Source organism: Sarcophilus harrisii, chromosome 2, assembly GCF_902635505.1.
Source record: "Sarcophilus harrisii chromosome 2, mSarHar1.11, whole genome shotgun sequence".
NCBI classification, from domain to species: Eukaryota; Metazoa; Chordata; class Mammalia; order Dasyuromorphia; family Dasyuridae; genus Sarcophilus; species Sarcophilus harrisii.
Genome location: NC_045427.1, coordinates 566,506,368 through 566,531,238, shown reverse-complemented (window position 1 = coordinate 566,531,238; position 24,871 = coordinate 566,506,368). Strand labels below are relative to the sequence as shown.

Here is a 24,871-nt window from a genome sequence, read left to right as displayed (position 1 = left end):
CTCTTAGATTGTCTTCACCTTATTTGGGTATGGTTATTTGTATGATGTTTCTCCCATTAGACTGGGAACTTCTTGAAAATAGGGACAAGTTTCTTTCTTTTTCTTTCTTTCCTTTGTTTTTTTTTTTTTTTGGGGGGGGGGCTTTTAGGATTTAGCACAGTGTCAGGCATATAATAGATGCTTATTTGTTGACTGAACACGCATTAAAGTCAGTATCTGTAGTAAAAGACATGAGGTTACTTCCTAAGACTCTGCAACTTTAACTTGGGAGAAAAGACTATTGTTAAAGAAAGGGAACACAATATGTAAAAACTGCTTTAAAAAATGTTTTGCTTGTAGTCACTGACAATGAGAGTGAGTGTGTGTGTGTGTGTGTGTGTGTGTGTGTGTTCCTTAATAGGTCTCTTGACACATGATTCTATCAGTCACTTCACCTTTTCAGGAACATAGTTAAGAAATGTAGCTTTATATGCATTTTATATTTTCATTAAAGTTTTTCAGTACAATCTGAAAGTTCTCTATGGTAACAGAGCTTGGCAAGACAACTAACTCAACTCTAAATATTTATTATCTAGGGAATAACCAGCAAGAAAAATAAGCTTTATTTGCTTCTAAAAGCAAACCAAAAAACTCTCATAAGTCCCTATAATTTCTCTACAAAATATTTGGAAACACTACAAATGCCCAAAGGAGAAAAATATATAGTAAAATTCCTATATGATGTTTTCCAGTACCAAATTAGTAATGATTTAAATAAAAACCAGATTGATGAAAATAAAAATAAATCTTTTACTTTGGCCAAAATGTTCTCAAAAGAGCATTTTACAAAGAATGATAGAAAATATTTACCATGCTGATGCTGAAACATAAAACTCTACAAATCAGTGAAATTCCTTTATAGAGACTATATTATGATCTTAGAATCATATTTAAGGGCATATTTAAAGAGTAACACATTATGCAGGAAAAATAACCATCAATATTGAAAAAGATAAAAAAACATCTTTAAGACAGCAGAGTATTGAAATAAGAAGTCAAGAACATATTGCCCTACAATGTCTCACCTCAAAACTTCTTTCAATGAGTGGTTTTAACCACAAAATAAACCACAACCTGCAAATCAAATCATAACTTGCTTTAAAGTTAAACAATGTTATAGACCAGAACTTGAAACAAGGTGCTAAGTCAGTGAAATTGATAGAGACAATGGTTGTTTAGCATGATGCTTAACAGTTCTCTAGTTCAGTACATGTACTTCCTACTTAACTATAGTTCCACAAGATTCACACCTATGATGAGAGAGGATATAAGCTTGGACAAACTCAGCCAGAAGGAGAATAAGGGAAAACCAAAGAAGTGGTGAATAAGGGAAAACCAAAGAAGTGGTGGTAGGCTGTCCTCCTTCGCTTCTCTACTGAAACCAAGATCCGGAAGGCCTCCAGAAAAACTAGCCGAACCCCAAGTGAAGGAGACAAGACTTAGAAGGAGACAATAAAGGATTTGGACTTTTAACTCCTGGCTGCATTTGGGGTGATTACTGAACTGAAACTAAGGCTGCTTCCAGAGACTCCAAGAAAACCCCAACAAGAGAATATTACATTTTTGAGAAGAATATTACAAAACATCATGAGTAAGTGATAAAAACCAATGCTACAAAACCATTAGATGTGTGTGCATGCATGCATGCTGGTATGGATAGCATTCTAGTCAAGATTAGTGATTTCACCGGTATAGAGCAGTGGCATCAAATCCAAAACATAAATAGGGCCATTTTATTAGGATCTTCCATATATCGCATGCTAAACCTGGAATCAGGAAGAATCATCTTCCCAAGTTCAAATCTGCCCTCAGATATTTACTAGCGTGTGACCCTGTTTGCCTTAGTTCCTTACCTGTACAAAATGAGCTTCAGAAGTAATTTTTGGCAAACCACTCCAAGTGTTTTTGCCAAGAAAACCCCAAATGTGTTTGTTTGTTTTCAGTTGGACACAACTGAAAAAGTGGAAGTAGTAACAGATTTTCTATTCATGGGATCAAAGATCACTCCAGACAAGTAACTACAGCTATGAAATTAAGACATTTACTACTTTGGAAGGAAAGACAGCATACTAAAAAGCAGGGCCTTCACTTTGACAACAAAGGTCTGTATAGTCAAAGTTATGGTTTTCCAGTTTTTCTATATGGCTGTGAGAGTTGGAGTATAAGAAAAGCAGAGTACAGAATTGATGCTTTGGAATTATGGTGCTAAAGAAGACTTTTGAGAGTCTCTTGGACAGCAAAAAGATTAAACTAGTCAATATTTAAAGAAGTTAATTCAGACTATTCATTGGAAGAACAAATACTGAATCTGAATCTTAAATATTCTGGCCACACATAATGAAAAGAGGGACTTATTGGAAAAGACCCTGATGTTGAGAAAAATTGATAACAAAAAGAGAAGGGGACAGTAGAAGATGAGTTGGATGTCATGGAAGCAATGAGCATAAGCTTTGATAGACTTGGGAAATGAGAATTGAAGACCATGTGAGTGGTATGGTCCATGCAGTCATGAAAAATCAGACATGACTGGATGACTGAACAATAATAAAATGTCCTGTTGTATTTTTATATTTTATATAATAAAAAATATATGATATTTTAACATTTCCCAATTACATTTAATCTAGTTCTAGCCCAGTGGTGAATGCTGTCCAGTATGCTTGATACCTCTGCTTTTACATGTAGAAGACTCTACCAATTCTTTTGCAAATTTTTTTTTTGGAAAGCCAACTAGTTCAATGATAGGTTAAGTGATTTATAGTCAGAGTCAATTGGCATATAAAATACCTGAACTAAAGTATTTTAAACTCTGATGCTAGCTCTCTCACCACTATTATGTGCTATCTTTCCTATACACAGATACAAAATATACATAGCTACATATAGCTGTGAAGATACATACAATTTCTGATATGTAGCTTTAAAGTATTTAATTCTTGAATAATTATGAACAGTTCTCACTTTATCAATTTCTTTCCTTATGCTATTAAACTTTTAAAACATAGTTAATTATTATTACTATGAATTTAGTAGAGATGCTTTTCCATTTGAGTAAAAGTTATGAGTCAAAAAACAAAACAAAACAAAAAACAAATCTCAAACCATATTATTAGTTTAGCATGACTTTTTAAAAGTCAGCTTATTTGTACCATTTGTTCCTCTTAGTAGAAAGTACAAGCAAAATATCCTTGGATCAAGGCAAAAAGCAACTTTCAAAAAAGTCCCAACTTTTTCAGAAGAATAAGAATAATGAATGTTCTTCAATGATGAAATTCCCCAAAATTATCACAATTTCAAGAAAACTACACAGTTATCTTTATTAAGAATTTCTTTTTAGTAATTTAAACTAACAACAAATTCTGTTAACCTACTTATAAATTACTCTTTTCCTCTGCTTGTTGCAACAAAATGATAACTGTGTTTATCACTTTCCCTAAAGTGAATTTAAATTATTCATTTAGATAAGAATGTTTTGGTAGACCATATTTACTTGAAATTTCCACCCTGCACAATTCTTCCCCTGCAAATATTTTGTGAAGAAACTCCAAGACACCACATCACAGAATTCTCTTATCTTATCACAGAATTTTCCCCTGCTTTCCTGTTTTAAAATCACTAGCTGCACACTTCTGGAATGCTTTAAGAACATCAATTAATTTCACAGATAGAGGCAGAGTGACTACAATAGTAACAAATATTTAAAACATTTTCCATTCCCTTTAATTTCTAGTAATGAACATATGAAATAGACTACATTTTGTCTTCCCTCCTCTGAAGACAGAGTTAAATTTTAGGAGATTCAAGAAATGCTTATCAGCTCTCTAACTTCTTTTAGGTGCCTCTTTCCCTATCTTTCTAATTTCTCCCCTACCAAAATTTCCCTAATTCTTCAGGGTAATACTGGCTAGGAGTAATCCATGATAACTACCACAAATAGAAAGAACATTAGTATTACAAGGAATTAAAAGGATAATGTTTACTATTTGTGTGTGTGTGTGTGAGAGAGAGAGAGAGAGACAGAGAGAGAGAGAGAGAGACAGACAGACAGACAAAGATTATTTTTGAAGTTATTTTTAAGATGTGCTTTACTAATTTCAGATTTAAGGTACTTTGATTCATGGAACAAAGACCAACAAATAAGTGCAGCACAGATGGTAAATTTAAAAGACTTTAAAATCTAAGTTGTTTGTTTTACTAGAAAGGTACAAGAAGGAAAAAGTTTGAGGAAAATTAGATTCAATTAATGTTAATTAACTTCAATTATCTGATTAGAACATAATTGGATAATTTAATGGTCTTTAATAAAGGTAGATAAGAATCTCCCAAATTTAGCTAATGTTGCAAAAATTACTTAATAAGCATTTATTAAGTGTCTACTAGATGCCAAGCAATGTACTAGGTACTAGTGGGAAAAAATGAAATATTAATGTGGAATGGTCCTTTGTCTTCAAGGAGCTTATTTGCTACTGAGGGAGCATAACATGTTCATAGATAAAGACATATATTATAGATACAAAATAAATACAAAACCACTGGCAATTATGATTGAGAAGGGTAATAGTGCACTAATAACTAGAGGTCTCAAGAAGGAACTGTCTTCAAAGTGACACATGAGTTGAACCTTGACTGGAACTGGGACCTAGAGGTGAGAAGGGAAAACATTCAGGTATGAAGAACAATTGGTGCAAAAACATGGAGATGGGAGATGGAATGAAATGTACAAAAAATGAAAGAAAGTAATAAGTAACTATCCTTTAAAAGTTGGTTGAAGTTAGAATGTGGAAAACTTTAAATGTCAAGTTTGTATATTATCCTAGAGGCAATACAGAGTTCATGAGAACTTTCTGAGCAATGGAATAGCAACTTTAGACTAAAAGTTGAAAACATATATGTGAAAATTCAAATAAATTATTATCTATGTATAAAAGCTCAATAATTATTATTTAGTTTATCATCCTTTAGTAATGGAGAAATGATCACTCATTTTGGTTTTTAATATTCCTGATGCCTAAGAATTTTTCAATATATTTCAAAGGTAAGGTCATATAAGATGCTCCAAAAATGAGCTATTTCTCTTGTTTTGAAATAATAAAGTTTACACTATCATACTACAGAAATGAAATAACTTCCAAAGCCTGGACATCTTTCTGGACAAAGTATTTCTGATGGGTATTTCATCCCCAACTTCAATCTGACTGAATTAGCCAAGCTTACTCCAAACTTGGTTCAGTCCAGGTTACACTTCCAGATTATTTCTGGACCTCATCCTCTAGGGTTCTCCTCCAAATTTCAATTTCCTTTTACACTTTGTCTTCAACTATTAAAATGTAAGTTCCTTTCAAAGTCTTCTCTTGATTTTTGCTTGTAACTATATTCCCAGAATTTAGCACAATGTCTGGTACAGAGTAAATGCTCATTTAACAAAAATATCATTGTCCTTGTTTGTCCTTTGTTTCAAAGAGGAGCAAGGCATCATAGGGTGAACTCTCACGAAATGAATTTAAGTGAGGCAGAGTTTCCAAAATTACCAGCCTTACTTTCTTACAGAGTCATCAAAGTCCAGTTGCAAGACAAAAGAGAGGACAACTTGAGATGGCCCAAGATGCAGGGAATGACTTTGGCATTTTCAATATTTGACCAAGCTCTAAGTACTCCATAGCATCTGTTGCAGACACATTCATGGCCATTCGAACAAATTATTCTCTTTCACCTATTCCACTGAGGAAATCTTCACATGCTTAGTTAGGAGGATGATTAACAGCAATATACAAAATAATTACTTTTGAGAAAAGAAATGTGAAAGTGTGACAAACTGAAGACAGACCTAAAATAAATGAGAAACTGAAACAAAATATGCCAGGAAATATTTCATTTTTGTAAAGAATATCCAGGGCAAGAATCATTAAGATCTTACAAGCTTTCTATTATCCTTAAAAATGAATGAGATTCCATTAATTTCTTAACTTAATGAGGAAATTGATAATGTCCTTGATGAAGTACAAATTTACCTCATCCTGGGAACTCCTTGACATCACACTAAAGATGACCTAGTCATTGAGAGTCTGAGGGCACTTCAGGTATAGCTTGGACTTGGATTTTTAAAAGAAAATAGATGGAGATGTTTAAAAAGAGAGAAACCCAAAGCACAGAGAAGCTAATCAGAAATACAATCTTCAACTCATTGAAAGAAAATCCATACAATCAGCTAGTTCCTTCGATCCCCCTAAAACAACCGTATAACCCTTGAGATGTCAACAGACAGACACTGGTAGAATAACAAATAGTTCCTAGATTATGTGAGAAGCTGCAAGAACTTGAGTTAGCAACAGTGGAGCTGCAGAGGCAGAGCATTAGAGAATATTGAACAATAACAATAATAATAAAGATAATGAACAAAATAATAACAATAATAATAGAAGTAGCAAGAGCTAGCATTGACATCACACCTTGAAGTTTAAGGTTTGCAAAGCACTTTATTGAGTAAGAAATATTGTTAAGATGTTAATATGCAGCTGTATCATTAGAAAATTGATTTCTTTTGAAGCTGTATTCTGAAAAATTATTGTTATTAGAAATTATTGTTTAAATTTAGAACCTACTAAGTATTTAATTATTATTTTAAAAGGGAAAATTGATTAATTATTTTGTGGAAAAAAATAACCTTATTATGTCCTTATTTGTAAACTTCTTTTTTTATTATAATAACTTTTTATTGACAGAACCCATGCCAGGGTAATTTTTTGCAACATTATCACTCGAACTCACTTCTGTTCCAATTTTTCCTCTCTTTCCCTCCATCCCTTCCCCTAGATGGCAAGCAGTCCTATATATGTTAAATATGTCGCAGTATATCCTAGATACAATATATGGGTGCAGAACTAAACAGTTCTCTTTTTCAAGGGAAATTGGTTAGAAAGGTAAAAATAACCCAGGAAGAAAAATAAAAATGCAAACAGTTTACTTCATTTGTGTTTTTCTTTGGGTGTACCTTCTGTCCATTTGATCAAAGGGAAATGGGTTAGATTCTTTTCAAAAAATCACTTCCATCGAATACATCTTCATACATTATCATTGTTGCAGTTATAATGATCTCCTGGTTCTCTCATTTCATTATAGTTCATGTAAGTCTCTCCAGCCCTCTGATTTCTGCTGGTCATTTCTTACAAAACTATAATATTCCATAACATTCATATACCACAATTTATTCAGCCATTTTCCAATTGATGGACATCCATTCATTTTCCAGTTTCTAGCCACTACAAAGAGGACTGCCACAAACATTTGGCATACAGGTCCCTTTCCTTTCTTTAGTATCTCTTTGGGGTATAAGCCCAGTAGTACCTCTGGGTCAAAGGATATACGTTTGTTTTTGGGCATAATTCCAGATTCTCTCCATAATGAATGGATTCTTCACAACTCCACCAACAAAGCATCAATTCAGTTTTCCCATCCAAATTTTCATCCCTTTCTTAGTCAATGAGGTGTGGTGGTATCTCAGTTGTCTTAATTTGCATTTCTCTGATCAATTGATTTGGAACACTCTTTCTATGAGGGTAATAGTTTCAATTTCATCATCTGAAAATTGTCTTTCTATCCTTTGACCATTTATCAATTGGAAAACGTTTCTTATAAATTAGAGTCAATTTCTATATTAATTTTGGAAATAGGCTTTATCAGAATCTTTAACTATGAAGATGTTTTCCCAGTTTGTTGCTTCCTTTCTAATCTTGTTTGCATTAGTTTTGTTTGTACAAAGGGTTTTTTGATATAATCAAAATTTTCTATTTTGTGATCAATAATGGTTTCTAGTTCATCTTTGGTCACAAATTTCTTGCTCTTCCACATATCTGAGAGGTAAACTATCCTATGTTCCTCTAATTTATTTATAATCTCGTTCTTTATGCCTAAATCATGGACCCATTTTGATCTTATCTTGGTATACGGTGTTAAGTGTGGGTCCATGCCCAATTTCTGCCAGACTAACTTCCAGTTATCACAAGCAATTTTTGTCAAATAATGAATTCTTATCCCAAAAGTAAGGATCTTTGGGTTTGTCAAACATTAGATTGCTATAGTTGACTATTCTATCTTGTGAACCTAACCTGTTCCACTGATCAACTAATCTATTTCTTAGCCAATACCAAATGGTTTTGGTGACTGCTGCTTTATAATAGTTTTAGATCAGGTACACCTAGGCTACCTTCATTTGATTTTTTTTTTCATTAATTCCCTTGAGATTCTTGACCTTTATTATTCCATATGAATTTTGTTGTTATTTTTTCTAGATTATTAAAATATTTTCTTGGAATCTGACTGGTATAGCACTAAATAAATAGATTAGTTTAGGGAGTATTGTCATCTTTATTATATTTTTAAGGCCTAAAAGAGCATAATATTTTTCCAATTATTTAAGTCTGACTTTATTTGTGTGGAAAGTTTTTTGTAATTTTGCTCATATAATTCCTAACTTTCCTTTGGTAGATAGATTCCCAAATATTTTATGCTGTCGACAGTTATTTTCAATGGAATTTCACTTTATATCTCTTGCTGTTAGATTTTGTTAATGATGTATAAAAATGCTGAGGATTTATAGGGATTTATTTTATATCCTGCAACCTTGCTAAAGTTATGAATTATTTCTAATAACTTTTTAGTAGAATCTCTGGGGTTCTCTAAGTATACCATCATATCATTTGCAAAGAGTGATAGTTTGGTTTCCTCATTGCCTACTCTAATTCCTTTAATCTCTTTCTCCACTCTTATTGCCCAGGCTAGCGTTTCTAATACAATATTGAATAATAATGGGGATAGAGGGCAACCTTGCTTCACTCCAGATCTTACTGGGAAAAGTTCCAGTTTTTCCCCATTGCTTATAATGCTTACTGACGGTTTTAAATATATGCTCCTGACTATTTTAAGGAATCCATTTATTCCTATACTCTCAAGTGTTTTTATTAGCAATGGATGTTGGATTTTATCAAATGCTTTTTCTGCATCTATTGAGATGATCATATGGTTTTTGTTAGTTCAGTTATTGATATAGTCGATTATGCTAATAGTTTTCCTAATATTGAACCAACTCTGCGTTCCTGGTATAAATCCTACTTGGTCATAGTGTATTATCCTGGGAATGATTTTCTGTAATCTTTTTGCTAATATTTTATTTAAGATTTTTAGCATCCAAAAAGTTATCAAACTGTGCATACCCTTTGATCCAGCAGGGTTACTACTGGGATTATATCCCAAAGAGATTATAAAGAAGGGAAAGGGACCTGTATGTGCCAGAATGTTTTGGCGCCCTTTTGTAGTCTAAAACTGGAAACTGAATGGATGTCATCAGTTGGAGAATGGCTAATAAATTGGTATATGAATATTATGGAATATTACTGTTCTGTGAAATGACAACAGGATGATTTCAGAAAGGCCTGGAGGAGACTTACGAACTGATGCTGAGTGAAATAGGCAGGACCAGGGAGATCATTATATACTTCAACAACAATACTATATGATGACCAGTTCTGATGGACCAGGCCATCCTCAACAAGAGATCAACCAAATCATTTCCAATGGAGCAGTAATGAACTAACCAGCTATGCCCAGAAAAGAACTCTGGGAGATGACTAAAAATCATTACATTAATTCCCAATCCCTATTTTATACACATCATTTTGATTTCCTTCACAAGCTAATTGTACAATATTTCAAGTCTGATTCTTTTGTACAGCAAAATAACGTTTTGGTCATGTATACTTATTTGTATCTAATCTATATTTTAACGTATTTAACATCTACTAGTCATCCTGCCATCTAGGGAGGAATTGGGGGGTAAGAGGTGAAAAAATTGGAACAAGAGGTTTGGCAATTATTAATACTGTAAAAGTTACCCATGCATATATCCTGTAAATAAAAAGGCTATTAAATTAAAAAAAAAAAAAAAAAAAAAAGATTTTTTAGCATCGATATTCATTGGAAATTGGTCTAAATTTTCTTTCCTATTTTTCACCTACCTGGTTTAGGTATCATATTATGTCTTTTAAAAAAGTTTGGTAGGATCCTTGAATCCCTATTTGTTCAAATGTTTATATACATTGATTAATTGTTCTTTAAATTTTGATAAATTCAATCAAATCCATCTGGTCCTGGGGATTTTTTTCTTGGGGTTGGTTAATAGCTTGTTCTATTTCTTTTTCAAGATGGACCATTTAGGATTTTACCCCCTCCAATCTGGGCAAGCTATATTTTTGAAGTTATTCTTCCATTTCATTTAAGTTGTCGTATTTATTTGCATAAAGTTGGGAAAAGTAACTCCTAATTACTGCTTTGATTTCCTCTTCATTAGTGGCGAGTTTTCCCTTTTCATTTTTAAGACGAAATATTTGATTTTCCTCTTTCCTTTTTTAAATCAGATTTACTAAGGGAATCTTGTCTATTTTGTTGGTTTTCATAGAACCCAACTTGTTTTAATTAATTCAATGTGTTTTTACTTTTAATTTTAATGATCTCTCCTTTTATTTTACAATTTCAAGTTTAGTTTTGACTGGGTTTTTAATTTGTTCCTTTTTCTAGCATTTTTTTAAACCAATTGTTGACCATCTCTTTCTTATTTTTCAAGTAGGCCTCTGGATTAAATTTCCCCTTAATTTCCTTTGGCTGCATCCCACAATTTGGTATATGTCTCATTATTGTCATTTCTTGGGTGAAATTAAATTATGTCTATGATTTTTTTCACCCAATCATTCTTTATATGGATTTTTGTTTCAATTATTTTTGGTCTCTTTCCCCTGGCTTTTTTTTTTAATTTTATTTCATTGTGGTCTGAAAAGGATGCATTTCTATTTCTGCCTTACCTTTTTGGTTTGAGGTTTTTATGTCTAATATATGGTCTATTTTTGTATAGGTTCCATGAACCGCTGAAAAGAAAGTGTACTCCTTTGCTCCATTTATTTCTCAGAGATCTATCATATCTAACTTTTCTAGTATTCTATTTACCTCTTTGACTTCTTTCTTATTTATTTTGTGGTTTGTTTATCTAATTCGGGTGCAAGGTTGAGATCTCCCACTATATAGTTTTCTGTCTATTTCTTCTTGCAGCTCTTTAATTTCTCTTTTAAAATTTAAATCTCCCACTTTTGCATATATGTTTAATATGATTTCTTCATTATCTATGCTACCCTTTCGATATAGTGTCCTTCCTTATCTCTTTTAATTGTAATTTTGTTTTTTGATCTGAGATGGATTACCCCGCTTTTGACTTCACCTGAAGCATATGATTTTTCCAACCTTTTACCTTTATTCTGCATATTCCCTGCTTTAGGTGTGTTTCCTTAAACAACATTTTAAGTTCTGGCTTTTAATCCATTCTGCTAACCTTCCTCTTTATGGGGGAGTTTCCCGTTCCATTTATGGTTAAAATTGCAATTCTTTTCCCATCTTTTAACCTTTATCTTTTCTCCCTTATTTCCCCTTACCCCCTCATATTAAACTTGAGTACCACTTGCCCCGGCCCTCCCTTTTTAGTATCCCTCCTCCCCCACCTTAGGTTCCTCCCCATCCCTCCTTTCCCTCAGTTTCCGTTTCCTTCTGATTACTTATTTTCCCTTTTCCCTTTTCTCTTCTCATTTTCAATGGATGGGAATTTCCCATAAATTGAATATGTCAAACTTTTTTCTCTTAAAAGCCAATTCTGATAGCATAAAATCCCTATATTCATCCCCCTATTCTTTCTCTCAGAAATAAAGGTTTCCTTTCCTCTTTGAGATTAGTACCCCCATTTTTACATTTTCTTAAATGTTTTTCCACCTCTAATTTCTAGAACAAATATACATGTATTTTTATACCTCTTTAAACAAAAATATAATTCCCAATTTCTTTTTCCCTTTTGGTTTCTCTTGAGTTCATATTTGTAGATCAAACTTCTTTTAATTCTGGTTTTCATCAAAAAATAGGTGAAATTCATTTATTTTAGGAAGCCATCTTCTTCCCTGAAAAAACATGCTCATTCTGGCTAATAAGTCATTTTTATTGCATACCCGGTTCCTTAGCCTTTTGGAAACCAATTCCGGCCCTTGATCTTTTAAGTGGATGCTGCTAGATCTTGGGTGATCCACTGTGGCTCATCTACATTTGAATTGGGTTTTCTAACCGCTTGGGTATTTTTTCCGTTTGAGGTTCTGGCATTTGGCCACTATATTTCTTGTGTTTTGATTTAATTAGGATCCCTTTCAGTGGTGATTGGGATCCTTTCAATGTCTTTTTACCCTCTGTTTCTATGACTTCTGGGCAGTTCTCTTTGATAATTTCCTGGAAAATAGTGTCCAGGTTCTTTTTTTCATCATATTTTTCTGGGAGTACAATAATTCTCAGATTGTCTCTCCTAGATCTATTTTCAGATTGTTGTTTTTCCAAGAAAGGTATTTCACATTTTTCCCATTTTATTTTTTGGTTTTGCTTGACTGATTCTTGTTGTCTCCTGAATCATTCAATTCCATTTAGATTCTGATTTTCAATGAGTATTTCTTCCTCCTTTTTTTATATCTTTTTCTAATTGTCCAATTGTGTTATTTTGTTCTATGGAATTTTTTTCCATTTCACCAATTTTATTTTTTAGAGAGCTATTTTCTGTTTTCCAGTTCACTAATCCTATTTTTCAAGGATATGATTTCTTTATCCATTCTGTCTTTAAGTGAGTGGGATGATTTCTCCAGACTCACTTGCCAAGCCTCCCTCTCCTTTTCCCATTTTTCTTCTAGCTCTCTTGTGAGACCCTTTTTAATTTCTTCTATGAGATTCATCTGTGCTGAGGAAAAGATGATCTCCTCCTTTGGAGATTCACCTGGAGACAGTCTGTTTTTAGTCTCCTCAGGGTTTAGAGTCTGCTCTCTATCCATATAGAAGCTTCCAAGGGTTAAAGTCCTTTTCAATTTTTCGCTCATTTTGTCAGAGAAGAATCAAAGACAAACTAGCAAAGAAAAAAGAAAAAAAAACCCATATGGAATATGCTTTTTTGGGGGGAGGGGCTGGGTGGTGTTTCCAAGCTTCCTCTACAGACTGCCAGGGGCAGCAGCGAGGCACTATCAGGACTGTGTTGCGCCTGCACTCTGAGACTCTGAGAGCATGCTGAGACACTGTGGGGGAGGGGTGGCCAGGTCCCGAGAAACTCCAGCTGTTTAGGGTTGTATTCTTCACCCCTGGTGTTTTTAGCTTCTCTGCTTGTCTACTGGCTTGCTGCCAGGGCAAAGTATCCAATCCTGTAGCAAAGCTCTCCCCGCAGAGACGGCTGAGATCACACCCAGCCCCCTCCCGTCTGTTCAGCTGTGAGCTCCCTGCCACAGTTGTGCTGCCCCTGCCTGCCCTCAGCCTGCGCCCAATCTAAAACTGTCCCTGCCCTCGAGCAAAAACAGACCTTTCCTGGCAAATTTCAAGGATGTCTTCTCTTGGTAACTATTTGTAGGGTTTTTTTCAGTCAAGCATTAATTCAGAGGCTTGTCATGAAATGAATTCTGAGAGAAAACATGGAGCTTACACAGCTGTGTGCCGCCATCTTGGCCGGATGTGCCTTATTTGTAAACTTACTAGGTTTCTTGGGAGCAGCTACTTAAGCAAGGTCACAAAATGTTTTATCAATCCTGTGAAAGAACTGCTAAATGTTATGAAATTTTAAAATAATGAATTACTATACCCTCTTCCATTACAAATATTTCTTTGTCAAAACAGGAAGGATTTACAAGTTTGTTTATAGTATATAAGTAATTTAATGATTTTTAATTATGAAAATAATTAAGTTATGCATCACTTAGTATATAATGAAATCATCTCTTAGACCAATTTAAAGTCTCCAGTCTTACTTTTTTTTTTTTACTGAGGGATTTATATATAATGCCTTAAGAGATGCATATATCTGTTAGTCTAAAAGCAAATGATAGCCAATATTTTTGTTTGTTTTTGAGTGACTTATCATATATTCACTATCTTTGTGGAATTCAGAATGTAATTATTTTCTTAATCCCTACTGACTGATTTTTCACCACAATGCTTTAAACTGAATTAGAGGAAGAAAAGAAGAAAAGGATATTGAGTAAATCTTTTTGTGTAAAGTCTGGTGAAATTTTTTTTTTTTTTTAACTGCTAAGTAATACTGCAACAACATGAGAGAATAATATAGTTGTCCCTTCCACATAGCAGGAGTTAGGGATGGGGCATACCTGTGATCTGAAAAATTCATGAAAAAATTTTGGGGCCTTCCTTTGTAGTAGAAAAGAACTCTGAAATTTTTTTCTTTTTCTTTTTGAGGTACTGACCTACTAAACTTTTTAAGATCTCTCTATATTTCTAGTCTTTGTATGTTACTTAATAACTTTGACATTCTTCTAGCAAACTTAAATTTTTTTTATTTTAACCTTAAAAAAGAAATTGTTTATATTTATGGCATTAAAAGATAAAATATATTGATATTACATACTATTGTACCTATATTTTGTGATGCATTTCTGAGTTTCTAAATTTTTTTGTGCGTCATCTGTTGACCTTTCTGTGTCATCTGTTTAGGATTGAACTGCAATTCTGCAAAACTACCCCAAAATTCCCATTTACAGTAATGTCTTATGCCAAACCATGATATATCAAAACTATGATGGGGAAAGTCATGATGTGGAAAGAACAGTTGTAACAACTGTATCTAGCCCTAAGCTATGACTGGTGAAATTTGTTTACTTGAGGTAAAATCTCTTGGGACTGCAATATGATTTTGTTTTGAGTTCTAAATTTGGATAGACATGTCTGAAGTATCAGTAAGTTAGTAATCCACCATTTGTAGGAAGTGCCACAAGCTGCTCAAGGGAGTGTAATCTAAAATCGAATACAGGTAGATGTCTATATATGGAAAAAGTTAAAGAGATGACCTTGGCATAGCCAAAGGTATGTACTTCTTGACTCAACTTACCTCTTGTACTATTTCTCTGTTGAATAGAACTGTTTCCCACATGATTAATCCTGAACCTGTGATTATACCCTGTGAATAACATGGAACTTTGCTATATCTCTCAATGTTCAAAATAACTACTTCTTTACCTTAAATCAAATAAAAATAAAGCTGTTTTATTTTATTATACCTATGTCAAATCATTCTGTACCTTAAGCTCAGGCCTGGAGGATCAGTCTTGATGTTGTTACTTGATGTCCCTGATTCCTCTTTTCATAGAACATCTCTATAACAATGGCAAGTGAAGATCTAATTTTTGAAATGATGAATTTTGCTGCAATACTCCAATATCTCTAAGTTACTATATAAGAACCAGGAATGAAAGTTCTTACTGTGTTCACTCTAAATTGGTAGTCAAATCCAGTCTAAATAACTGGGTTCTTGGGTTTTCCATTCCCTCATTAGTATTTAAATGGAGCTAATATCCTCCTAAATGGGGAAATTAAGTCAAAGACAAACAATTTTTAACAAGACAAAGATGTAAAAGTTTTTTTAATTAAAAATTAAATTAAATCAAATCAAATTTGAGAAAAGAATAGAATCAGACTGTTTTCTCTAAGGATTGGAATATATAAATGTACATAATTGGCTTCCAAATCTTTCTAATGAGATGTTTTAAAAATTGGATTAAGGATTCTACATATAAAATTGTGTTGTAAAAAGGGCAAAATTATTTTCTAACTGAAATATCTATATAATCATTTTAAGAGAAAGAAAATCTATTTTACAATTTAGATCATAATAGATTTTTTTTTAAAGATTCTTCCTTCAGCCTGTTGGCAGTTTCGTTATCAGATATAGGGTTTAAAGAAAGATAGAAAATAACTGAAATTCTCTGAAATTTCAGGTGAATTATGAATTCCTAATTCGATGTAATTATAGCTTTTTTGTTAAAAGGATAAGAACCATCAGAATTAAGTTGATTTCCACAACATGAACAAGTTAATGGAAAAGCAAATTTAGAAGGCTAAACTGTATTAAGTTTTATTACTGGCAATTTTAGAATTACTTAAAAATCTCTGCAGATGAATTGGAATCAGAGAAGCAGACCTTCAAGGAAGAATACCCTTCAGATAAACCCTATTCCAGGATGCTCAACAAAGTATTTCTAGGGATTAGACAATTATATGGGACATCAGGGACTAAAAATGAAATAGGCTGATAAAATGAATAATAGTAGTAGGTTACTAGGATGTCATTTAATACTAATGTGTTACTTTGCTTTTTTGTTCATGACATATCTATTTGCTGAGTTTTTTTGGGTTACCTTGATAATATGTAAATCTTGCCTGTCAAATTACTCCATGGTAAGCCCTCAAAGTAATTTTTCTCACTTGAAAATGAGCTCACCTCCTCCCTCCAAAATGAGGCAGATTCTTTACCGCAATGTTTTTTTAAAATGTAAATTTTTTAAAATTACATGACTCTGGGATGTCCTCACAAAGAGGACCCTATGCTATAATTAGCAAATCTTGTTCTTATATTAACCAACCTGGAAAAATGGTGACAAGACTACTTAAGACTGAGTGAACTATACCAGAAAACCTAACTACATGTTCCAGATAACCCCAAGTAAAATCCTTCTTGGTTCATCTTGATAGCAGGTTATATGTCCTGTTAGCCACCATTGGTAACTAGGCCTTTATTGGCTTAGCTTGTCTTTTTGGTTTTGTCTTAGATACTGTGTTAAAAAGCCCCAGAAAAACTAATGGTAATATACACCATTGATAGTGATTGTATTACAAATCTTATAGAATTAGTTTATAGACAAGTGACCCGTGCAATTCGATGATAAAAGAAAAAAATGAGAATAATTTATTCTATTCTGTATCACTGCCAACATTTTGTATGGCTGCCTAAGTCAACTTTCTTTGTCTCTAAATTAAGTTCAGAGGGTTATGAATTCAAAAGATCACTTTTCCTCTCTAAGTTTGAAAGTTCAGTTTCCCTATAAATCACTTGTACAATTAGAAGAAATCTGTTATCTATACATCAATAATTATTCTTACAGGTGAACTAAAACAATAATAATTTTCTAGATGGAAGGATTTTTTCTAGCCTACATTGCCAATTTCCAGCCAATCATATTGTCCCCAAATGCCTATGATGCTTCAGATTTTGTAGCCAATCTTATTGTTTTCCCCATCTATGATGCTATCTTCTGGTTTCTGAATGCTTCTCCTTTTGTCTGTAAAAATACCCTCATATGGGGTCTTTTGGCTTGCTGAGGAGCTAAAGACCTCTTTTATTAATAACTGTTACCAATACGGCACAAGCTTAAAGCTTTATATCTCAATTTCCCTTAATTTCAATCACAACAATCTCTTTCTTAAAAAGTAGTTATTCTGAGATGGAACTCAAATTCTGATATTCTGATATTCATGTGGAAGCACAAGCAGGAAAAAAAAATTGTGATTAAAGAAAAAAAACCCATCCATATAGATTCAGAGCTGCAGTTCTAAGAACCAACTTACAATTATTTAATAATCTGTGTATTATGAAATACAACAAAATAAAACACTTGAAAAACAGATAAATCATCATGAAAGAATTGATTAAAAAATATGAAAATTTTAAAAGGTAGGAAAGTTTTCCCCATATTAGATGTTTTTAAAGCACAATTAGCCTTCAAAAATCTTATATATGCATATCACAATACTTCAATTTTTCAATGGATCTGTGATATAATAAATACCATTGATCCTGACAACAGCAAAGAATACAATCTACCCACACTTGTTTAGTTTTTTAAAATACAACTCTTATTCATGTTAACTAAATTAATTGAAGTCAGATTTATTTTTTGGATTTATGTGTTTGTAATGATCCTAATGAAGAAATTTATAAGGAATGTTAGAATTTAAATTTGAGCCACTGATACGAAGGCCAAATACAAACAAAATAAAGATTTATTCAAATAAAATTGTGTAATAATATGTAAATTCAAAACATCTGTATATTTTTTAAAAGTTAAATAGCATTAATGTTTATGCTATCACTAGTTCAAAAATGGTATAAATTTTTAAAAGCCATATGTTTAGAATGCTCTGTCCAAAAGCATACATTGACATATTAATGAATACACAAAAATACTACTAATAAGCTCAATTCAATCACTGGAGCTTAGCTAAATATTTATAAACACATTTTGAAGCTCCTTAAAAGTATTTTATTCTTCCATCACAGTTCTATGTTTATTAAAAGGAAATATTAAAAGTTTGTTGAATCAAAGAAACAAATCTGTTTATAATTTCGCTCCCTTTTGTAATTTTCACTAGTCTTTAAATGAAAATACAAAAGGGTAATTTTTTAAAGTATTAGGAAATCAGTTGTTTCTCTTTTATTTTATAAATTATAATCCAAATGAGCAAAATTCCTAGAAATCTGCTTTCTTCCTGACTTTTAAATTCAGAAATAACATTCTATCATTTAAATTTGTTTTTCTAAGAAGATAATTCTCACCCCTGATATAAATTTCAGATCCGAATTACACATCTAAATGTTTTTCAGTATTCTCTCAACACTCATACCTATAGTTTCAGGAAGATCCAAGAGTTCATTGTGCTGCAAATCAAGGTTGGTGATTTGAGTGCAGGTTCCAATCTCCTTTGGAAGATGCTCCAATTGATTGTGAGCTACATCCAAGGTTATGAGATTACATAATTCACCTGTAAATTGATTAATAAATACTATATTAGTGTTATTGCAACCAAAAAAGAAAAAAAAATGGGAGATATCCAGGTAATGCTGGTAAACCCAAGGAGTACTTCTTTTTAAAAAACAAAAAATGGTTACTAAAAATTCAAGGCATATCAAGTATATCATTTTTTATACAAAAACAATGTATTATGGAACAGAATGTTACACTTAAACTACAAGGAAACAAATTAGGAAAACCATCTGCAAATATATACACACAAAGTACTTGCTGGAAAAAAGGTAAATGAGACAAAGTAGAATCTTTTCTTTAAAAATTTTAACTGATAAAAGTTAAAATAATGCTTGCTATTTATGAAGATTTTGCTATATTATTTTAAACTATAACAAATGTAAATAAATTCACCCAGACCAGATGTTTAGTTTAACTTTATCAACAGCACTTTGTATTTTTTCCACAATTACTTTCAAAAGAAGGCTTCCTCAAACTAAACATAGTATATTTCTCTAGCACTAAAAAAAAAAAAAAAAAAAAAAAAAAAAACTATCAGATTTATGGGCCACTTCACCATTTTTAAAAGAAATATTATTTAATGTTTACAAAGGGGCACATCCTCCAATGTTCTATAATTACCCTGGGAGAGCCCTCTACTTCATAGAACTGCATGTTACATGAAAATGAAGAGCATCAGTCTAAAAGGATAAGATATATTTTCTTCCCTTCCATTATCATTCAGTCACAGAAATGGCAAGCTGTAACTTTTCATCATGTAGAATGTCAGACTATTGGAGTCATAGAATGCAGAGACTGTAAATAATTTTCAAAATCATATGCTCTAATTCCTTCATTTTGCAGAAAGCAAAGCCTGAAGAGATAATATGATGTGCCCAAAGTTATATTGTAACAGGGAGAGAATTTTAAATCCAGGTCTTCTGACAAAGCTAGCACTTTATCTACAATAACATACTACTTTATCCAACCAAAAAAATCTTTTTTCATTCCACAGTAGCTATTTTGACAATCATTAACACATTTTTCACACTATCTCAACTAGCTGACTGAACTATTGACTGAACCTAGTTCTGCTTACCACATGTGTGACCTGGGACTCAACTGCTCAGATATTCAGTTCTGAATATCTGTCTCTGAATTGTTTGACTGAGTAATTAGATCTTAATTAATTCTTTGTCCCTCTTGTGGTATAGTCTTCTTTAATGAGAAAGATAATGTGTTTGTGAGTAAATTAAAGAAATAGAAAATAAATTCTGAATTTATGAATCAGATGCAAATCCAGATTTTGACTTGTGATCCTATGATTTTAAAACATGGATACGCAATGGAATTGTTAGCATTCTTTCATTATATATTTAGCATCTTTCATGTGTTTAACAATGTGTTAGTTAGGGGCAGCTAGGTGGTGCAGTAGATAAGAGCACCAGCCCTGAAGTCAGGAGGACCTGAGTTCAAATCTAATCTCAGACACTTAACACTTCCTAGCTGTGTGACCCTGGGCAAGTCACTTAACCCCAATTGCCTCAGCAAAAACAAACAAACAAAAGAACCATTGTGTTAGTTACTGAAAGAGATGCTAAGAAATTAAAAAAAGAAACATTGGATCCTGTTCTTTAGGAACTGCTGAGCAGGTAAAATCAACATAAATCCTTGAGGAGTTACTACTCTCTCCTAGCCTGTTTCTGTTAACAATAAAAACCAAACACTAGATAACCCCATGTTCTTTGTTCTTTTTCACATAAGAGGAGGAAGGTCAAGTTCTCTTTGGTTCTCAGAGCTCTACCTCTTTGTCTCAGCTCTGCCCCTTTCCTGGAAAGCAATTTTCCCTACTTTCATCTAGAGACGTATCTGTACCCAACTAACTCTTGGCTCTAAACCTCACCTATTAGGAAAATTCTTTCTTCCAACTTCTGTACTGTAGTTCAGTATGGCAAAAGAGTCAATCACACCAGCACAGTTTAACTGTACAGTCCTCATTCAAATACTGAACTAAGCCTTTTCTTATTCCCCAAATGTTGGTATCCTCCCCACAAAAAAATAATATATGTATGCGTGTATATGTATGTATTCACTTCATATTTATGCGGCAATCAGTTAGCATTTACTATGCCTACTATGTGTCAGACACTATATTGTCTATAGTGCCTAAGCAAAGGAGATATAAAAAAGCAAAAAATTTCTGTTCACAAGGAAATCACATTCTAATTGGTATAGATATGGTCAGACCTATGTTTAAGAAAGATCAATCTGATAGCTGAGTGGAGAATATATTAGAATGGGGAATGACTTGAAGCAGGAAGACCAACCAAGAGGATATTGCAGTAGTCCAGGCATGAGGTGATGAGGACTTGTCCCAAAGTGGAGGTAGTATCAAGAGAAAATGGAGTGTATAGGAGACATGTTGCAAAGGTAAAAACAATTGACTTCTGATTGGATCTGTGGAGATGAGAGGGGAGGTCACCATGGTTGTGAATGTAGGTTCTTCGGTTGATGGTGGTAATCTTAACAGTTAAGAGCAAAATTAGTTCATAATTTATAAATGGGAGTTTATTGCTCATTCCTCCAAAAGGAAAGACAATCTAGCTGAATCAATCTCCATGGTGCTAAGATCACAGGTGATGAGCTTATTCTAGGGGAGGCATGATGTTTCTAGAGCCATGCAAGTGTAATATGATTGTTTTACAATGCAATGTTATAATAAAATTACATAGAATACATTAGAATTAAATGTGCTATAAATTATGTTAAAAATAAAAAACTCAAAAGAATTATCAGGAGACTTGTATGAGGTGATGTACAGCAAACGAAACAGAATTAAGTGAACAATCATAATTATATACAAACACACACAATCATAACTATATAAAGTCACAATTCTAACCATCAACAAAAAAGTTCAAAAACTATTCATAATAATTTATAAAGTACACATTTTGTTCTACTAACAAGTGAGATACTACTTAGATATAAAGTATGTTCTGCATGCTTTTACAGAGTATAATCTCTTACATGCTCTACATGGTATATTCTAGGAGACATATAATGTATCTTTAAAAAAAATTTTTTTAAATCAGTTTTTAAAAGGGAAAAAGATGTGGTCCCAAAAATGGAAAATTCAATCTTTTCTCCAAACTACACTAACTCTTTAAAAAGAAACTTTTATATTTTATTTTTTCCAATTACATGAAAAACAATTTTACATTCTTTCTCAAAATTTTGAGTTCCAAATTCCCCTCCCCTCTCCTTGAAAAGATAAGGAATTTCATGCCAACTATATGTAGTCAGGCAAAACATTTTCATATTATCCATGTTATGAAAGAAAACACAAACAAGAAAAATAAAAACATTTTTTAAAAAGCATGCTTCAATCTGCATTCAGACTCCATTAATTCTGGAGGTGAATAGTATTTTTTATAAAGGGTTCCTCATAATTGTCTTATATCATTGTATCTCTAGAACAGCTGTCCTTAAAGAGTTGATCACACAATATTACTGTTACATACTGTTCCCTTTACTTTGCAAACTTTTCAAGTTTTTCAGAAAACATTATGTTTGTCATTTCTTATAACATGATAGTATTACATCACAATCATATACTACTTTTTCAGCTATTGGCCTCAATTTGTGGGCAGTCCTTCAATTTCCAATTCTTGGACAGCACAAAAAAAAAATTCTATAAATATTTTTGTACATATAGGATCTTTTTCCTTTTTCTTTTTAAAAAAATATCTTTGGGATTCAAAAAATCTTTTGGGATACATAGTGGTATAGCTGAGTCACAAAGGTTATTTCACTAATTTAGGCATAATTTCAAACTGCTCTCCAGAATGGTTGAACACAATTCCACCAGTTCATTAATGTCTCAATTTTTCCATATCTCCTTCAATATCTGTCATTTTCTTTTTCTGACATGTTAGTCAATCTAATGGTTTGAAATTTGCATTTCTATAATACATACAAATTTAGAGCATTTTTCACATAACTATAGATAGATTTGTTGGAAAACTGTTTGTATTCTTTGACCTCCACCAAGTTTTAAAAAAAAAGGAACTAATTATGAGCCAGAGGTAAAGCAATTATAGTTGAATTCATGAATATTAGAAAGCAAGAAGTCTAATAAAGTGTGAACTTGAATCCTTAAGGCAATCACTTCGTGATGCTTTCCTATTACCTTCTAGGTTCCAGCAGGGCTCATAAATTGATCCATGAGCCACAGACTTGTGCTTTGGAGTCCTTACAGAGATTATATTCCTACTGCATATACTCTCTTGTTTTAGGCAACTGAGCTTCCTAAATTATAGAATCCAAGATAGCAATTACACTGACCAGAACATCTTCTCTCAATTCTGTTATGGATTCTCTCAATTCCTATTAAGAGGGGGGTAAAAAAAAGGCACCACATGCTGATTCAATACAATCAGAGAAGAAAATAAAAGACAGAATTGAAGCAAAGGAGCTTCACAGTTGAACCAGGCTAAAGGAAAGGGGGCTGAAAATCAAGTAGGGTAGGTCCTGTCTTCTCAGCCCAACCTAAGGGAACTTGGTATAGGTTTGAAGCTAGTGAATAGTAAGATTTCTTACTTGTAAAGAAAAAAAAAAAAAAGTCCTATAGATATCATTACATATAGGGTTTTGTTTGTTTAAACACAAATAAGCACTTTTTCAAAGCCTTTTTTTTCCCCATCTTTTGAGATTATAATGTAGTTTGGGAAATTTCTCCTTTTGATATAATTAGGCTGACTGCTTTCTTAACCCATCCCTGAAATCCTGGCATAAATTCAACTTGATCATAATGGATTTCTTGTATAAATTGCAGAAGTCTGCTTGGCACAATTTTAATTTTTTAGTAGATAATCCTCAATGATATATGTCTATTTCCTTTGTTTTTTGTCCTTTCCTGGTTTAAATATTAGGAAAATTTTTTTCTCTCATAAGTGTACTCTGATAATGTACTTTCTCAATTTCTAAACAATTTCTGTAGTATTGGTAGTAGACAAATAAACTTTCAAGTTTGATAGTGTCTTTCTGTGGTGACTCTGTCTGAATCACTTTGGTAATTAATTTACACCCAATTCTATTCTCCTCTCTTCTTTTTGGTCAAGTTAGCTAAAAAAAGAATTTTGTTTGGCTTTTCAAAGAAATGGTTTTTTATTGTTTATCACTTACATAACTTTTTGATTTCTACTTTAGCTCTTTTCTCCTCTAATTTTCATTTTCTTCTTTTTTTGTATTTTGAGTTTATTGTTTGGTTTTCTAATTTTTTAAACATATTCAGTTCATTAATCCTCTGCTTTCTTAGGAAAATTTTCCCTTTATTTTAGCTGAATCTCAGACATGTTTATGTTGTTTCATCATTATTTTCTTTTAAATAATTTGTTCTCTGACCTACTCATTATTTAGGATTTACATTTTAAGTCTTCATTTGGGTCTGTCTTTTGTTTGTGCTTCCTAAACTATTTGCTATTTTTAACTGTATGATGGTCTCCTAACTACTCCTGTCTTTTTATATTTACTTGCAATATATTTGGGCCCCAATGCATGGTTGATTTTAATACAAGTTACATGTGATGCTAAGGTATAGGTTATATACTCTATCCTATTTAAAAAATATATAATAAGTATTTTGGCATTAGTTTCTCCAGCAATTTGTTTTACTTTATCTTATTAAAGAGACATTATGTCTTACTATTGTTGGACTATTGATATCTTCTTGTAATCCAATTAACTTTTCCTTTATGAACTGGGATGATAAAAGTATTTTGAGTATGTAGGTTTAATATTTATATTAGTTTTTTCCTATTGTTCCTTATAGCATAATTTATTTATAGGTTATTAATTTTTTTTGGTCTGATGGCAAGATTGCAATTCCTGATAATTTACAATGCAACAATTAAATTTTAAATATTGTTGGATTTCTCATCTTTATTCTATGCATGTCTTTGCTTCTTGGGTATATTTCATTTAAGCAACAGATGGTGAAGTTTTGGTTTCTTATCTAATCTGTCACTTGGGTTTTATTATTTAATCTAACCATATTTAAAGTTATGAATTAGGTTATTTTCTTTCTCAATGTCTCTAATTTCTTTCTGAATTCTTAAGTTTTTTATGTTTGTCTTTCCTTATTAAATACAGTAATTTGTCTCCAGTTATTTTTGTTTAACCTATTCTAAGGAAACATTATTGCC

At 32.4% G+C, this 24,871-nt stretch overlaps 1 protein-coding gene across 4 annotated transcripts in view; it reads right to left on the bottom strand.

Annotated features, from left to right (window-relative positions):
• The window catches only part of SHOC2 (SHOC2 leucine rich repeat scaffold protein), a 142,357-nt gene that overhangs the window by 38,958 nt on the left and 78,528 nt on the right, over positions 1-24,871 (bottom strand). For all 4 annotated transcript variants that reach the window (XM_031955836.1, XM_031955837.1, XM_003755384.4 and 1 more), the window contains exon 3: positions 18,547-18,684. In XM_031955836.1, coding sequence (XP_031811696.1) covers positions 18,547-18,684 — 138 coding nt within the window. The remainder of the gene's footprint in view (positions 1-18,546; positions 18,685-24,871) is intronic.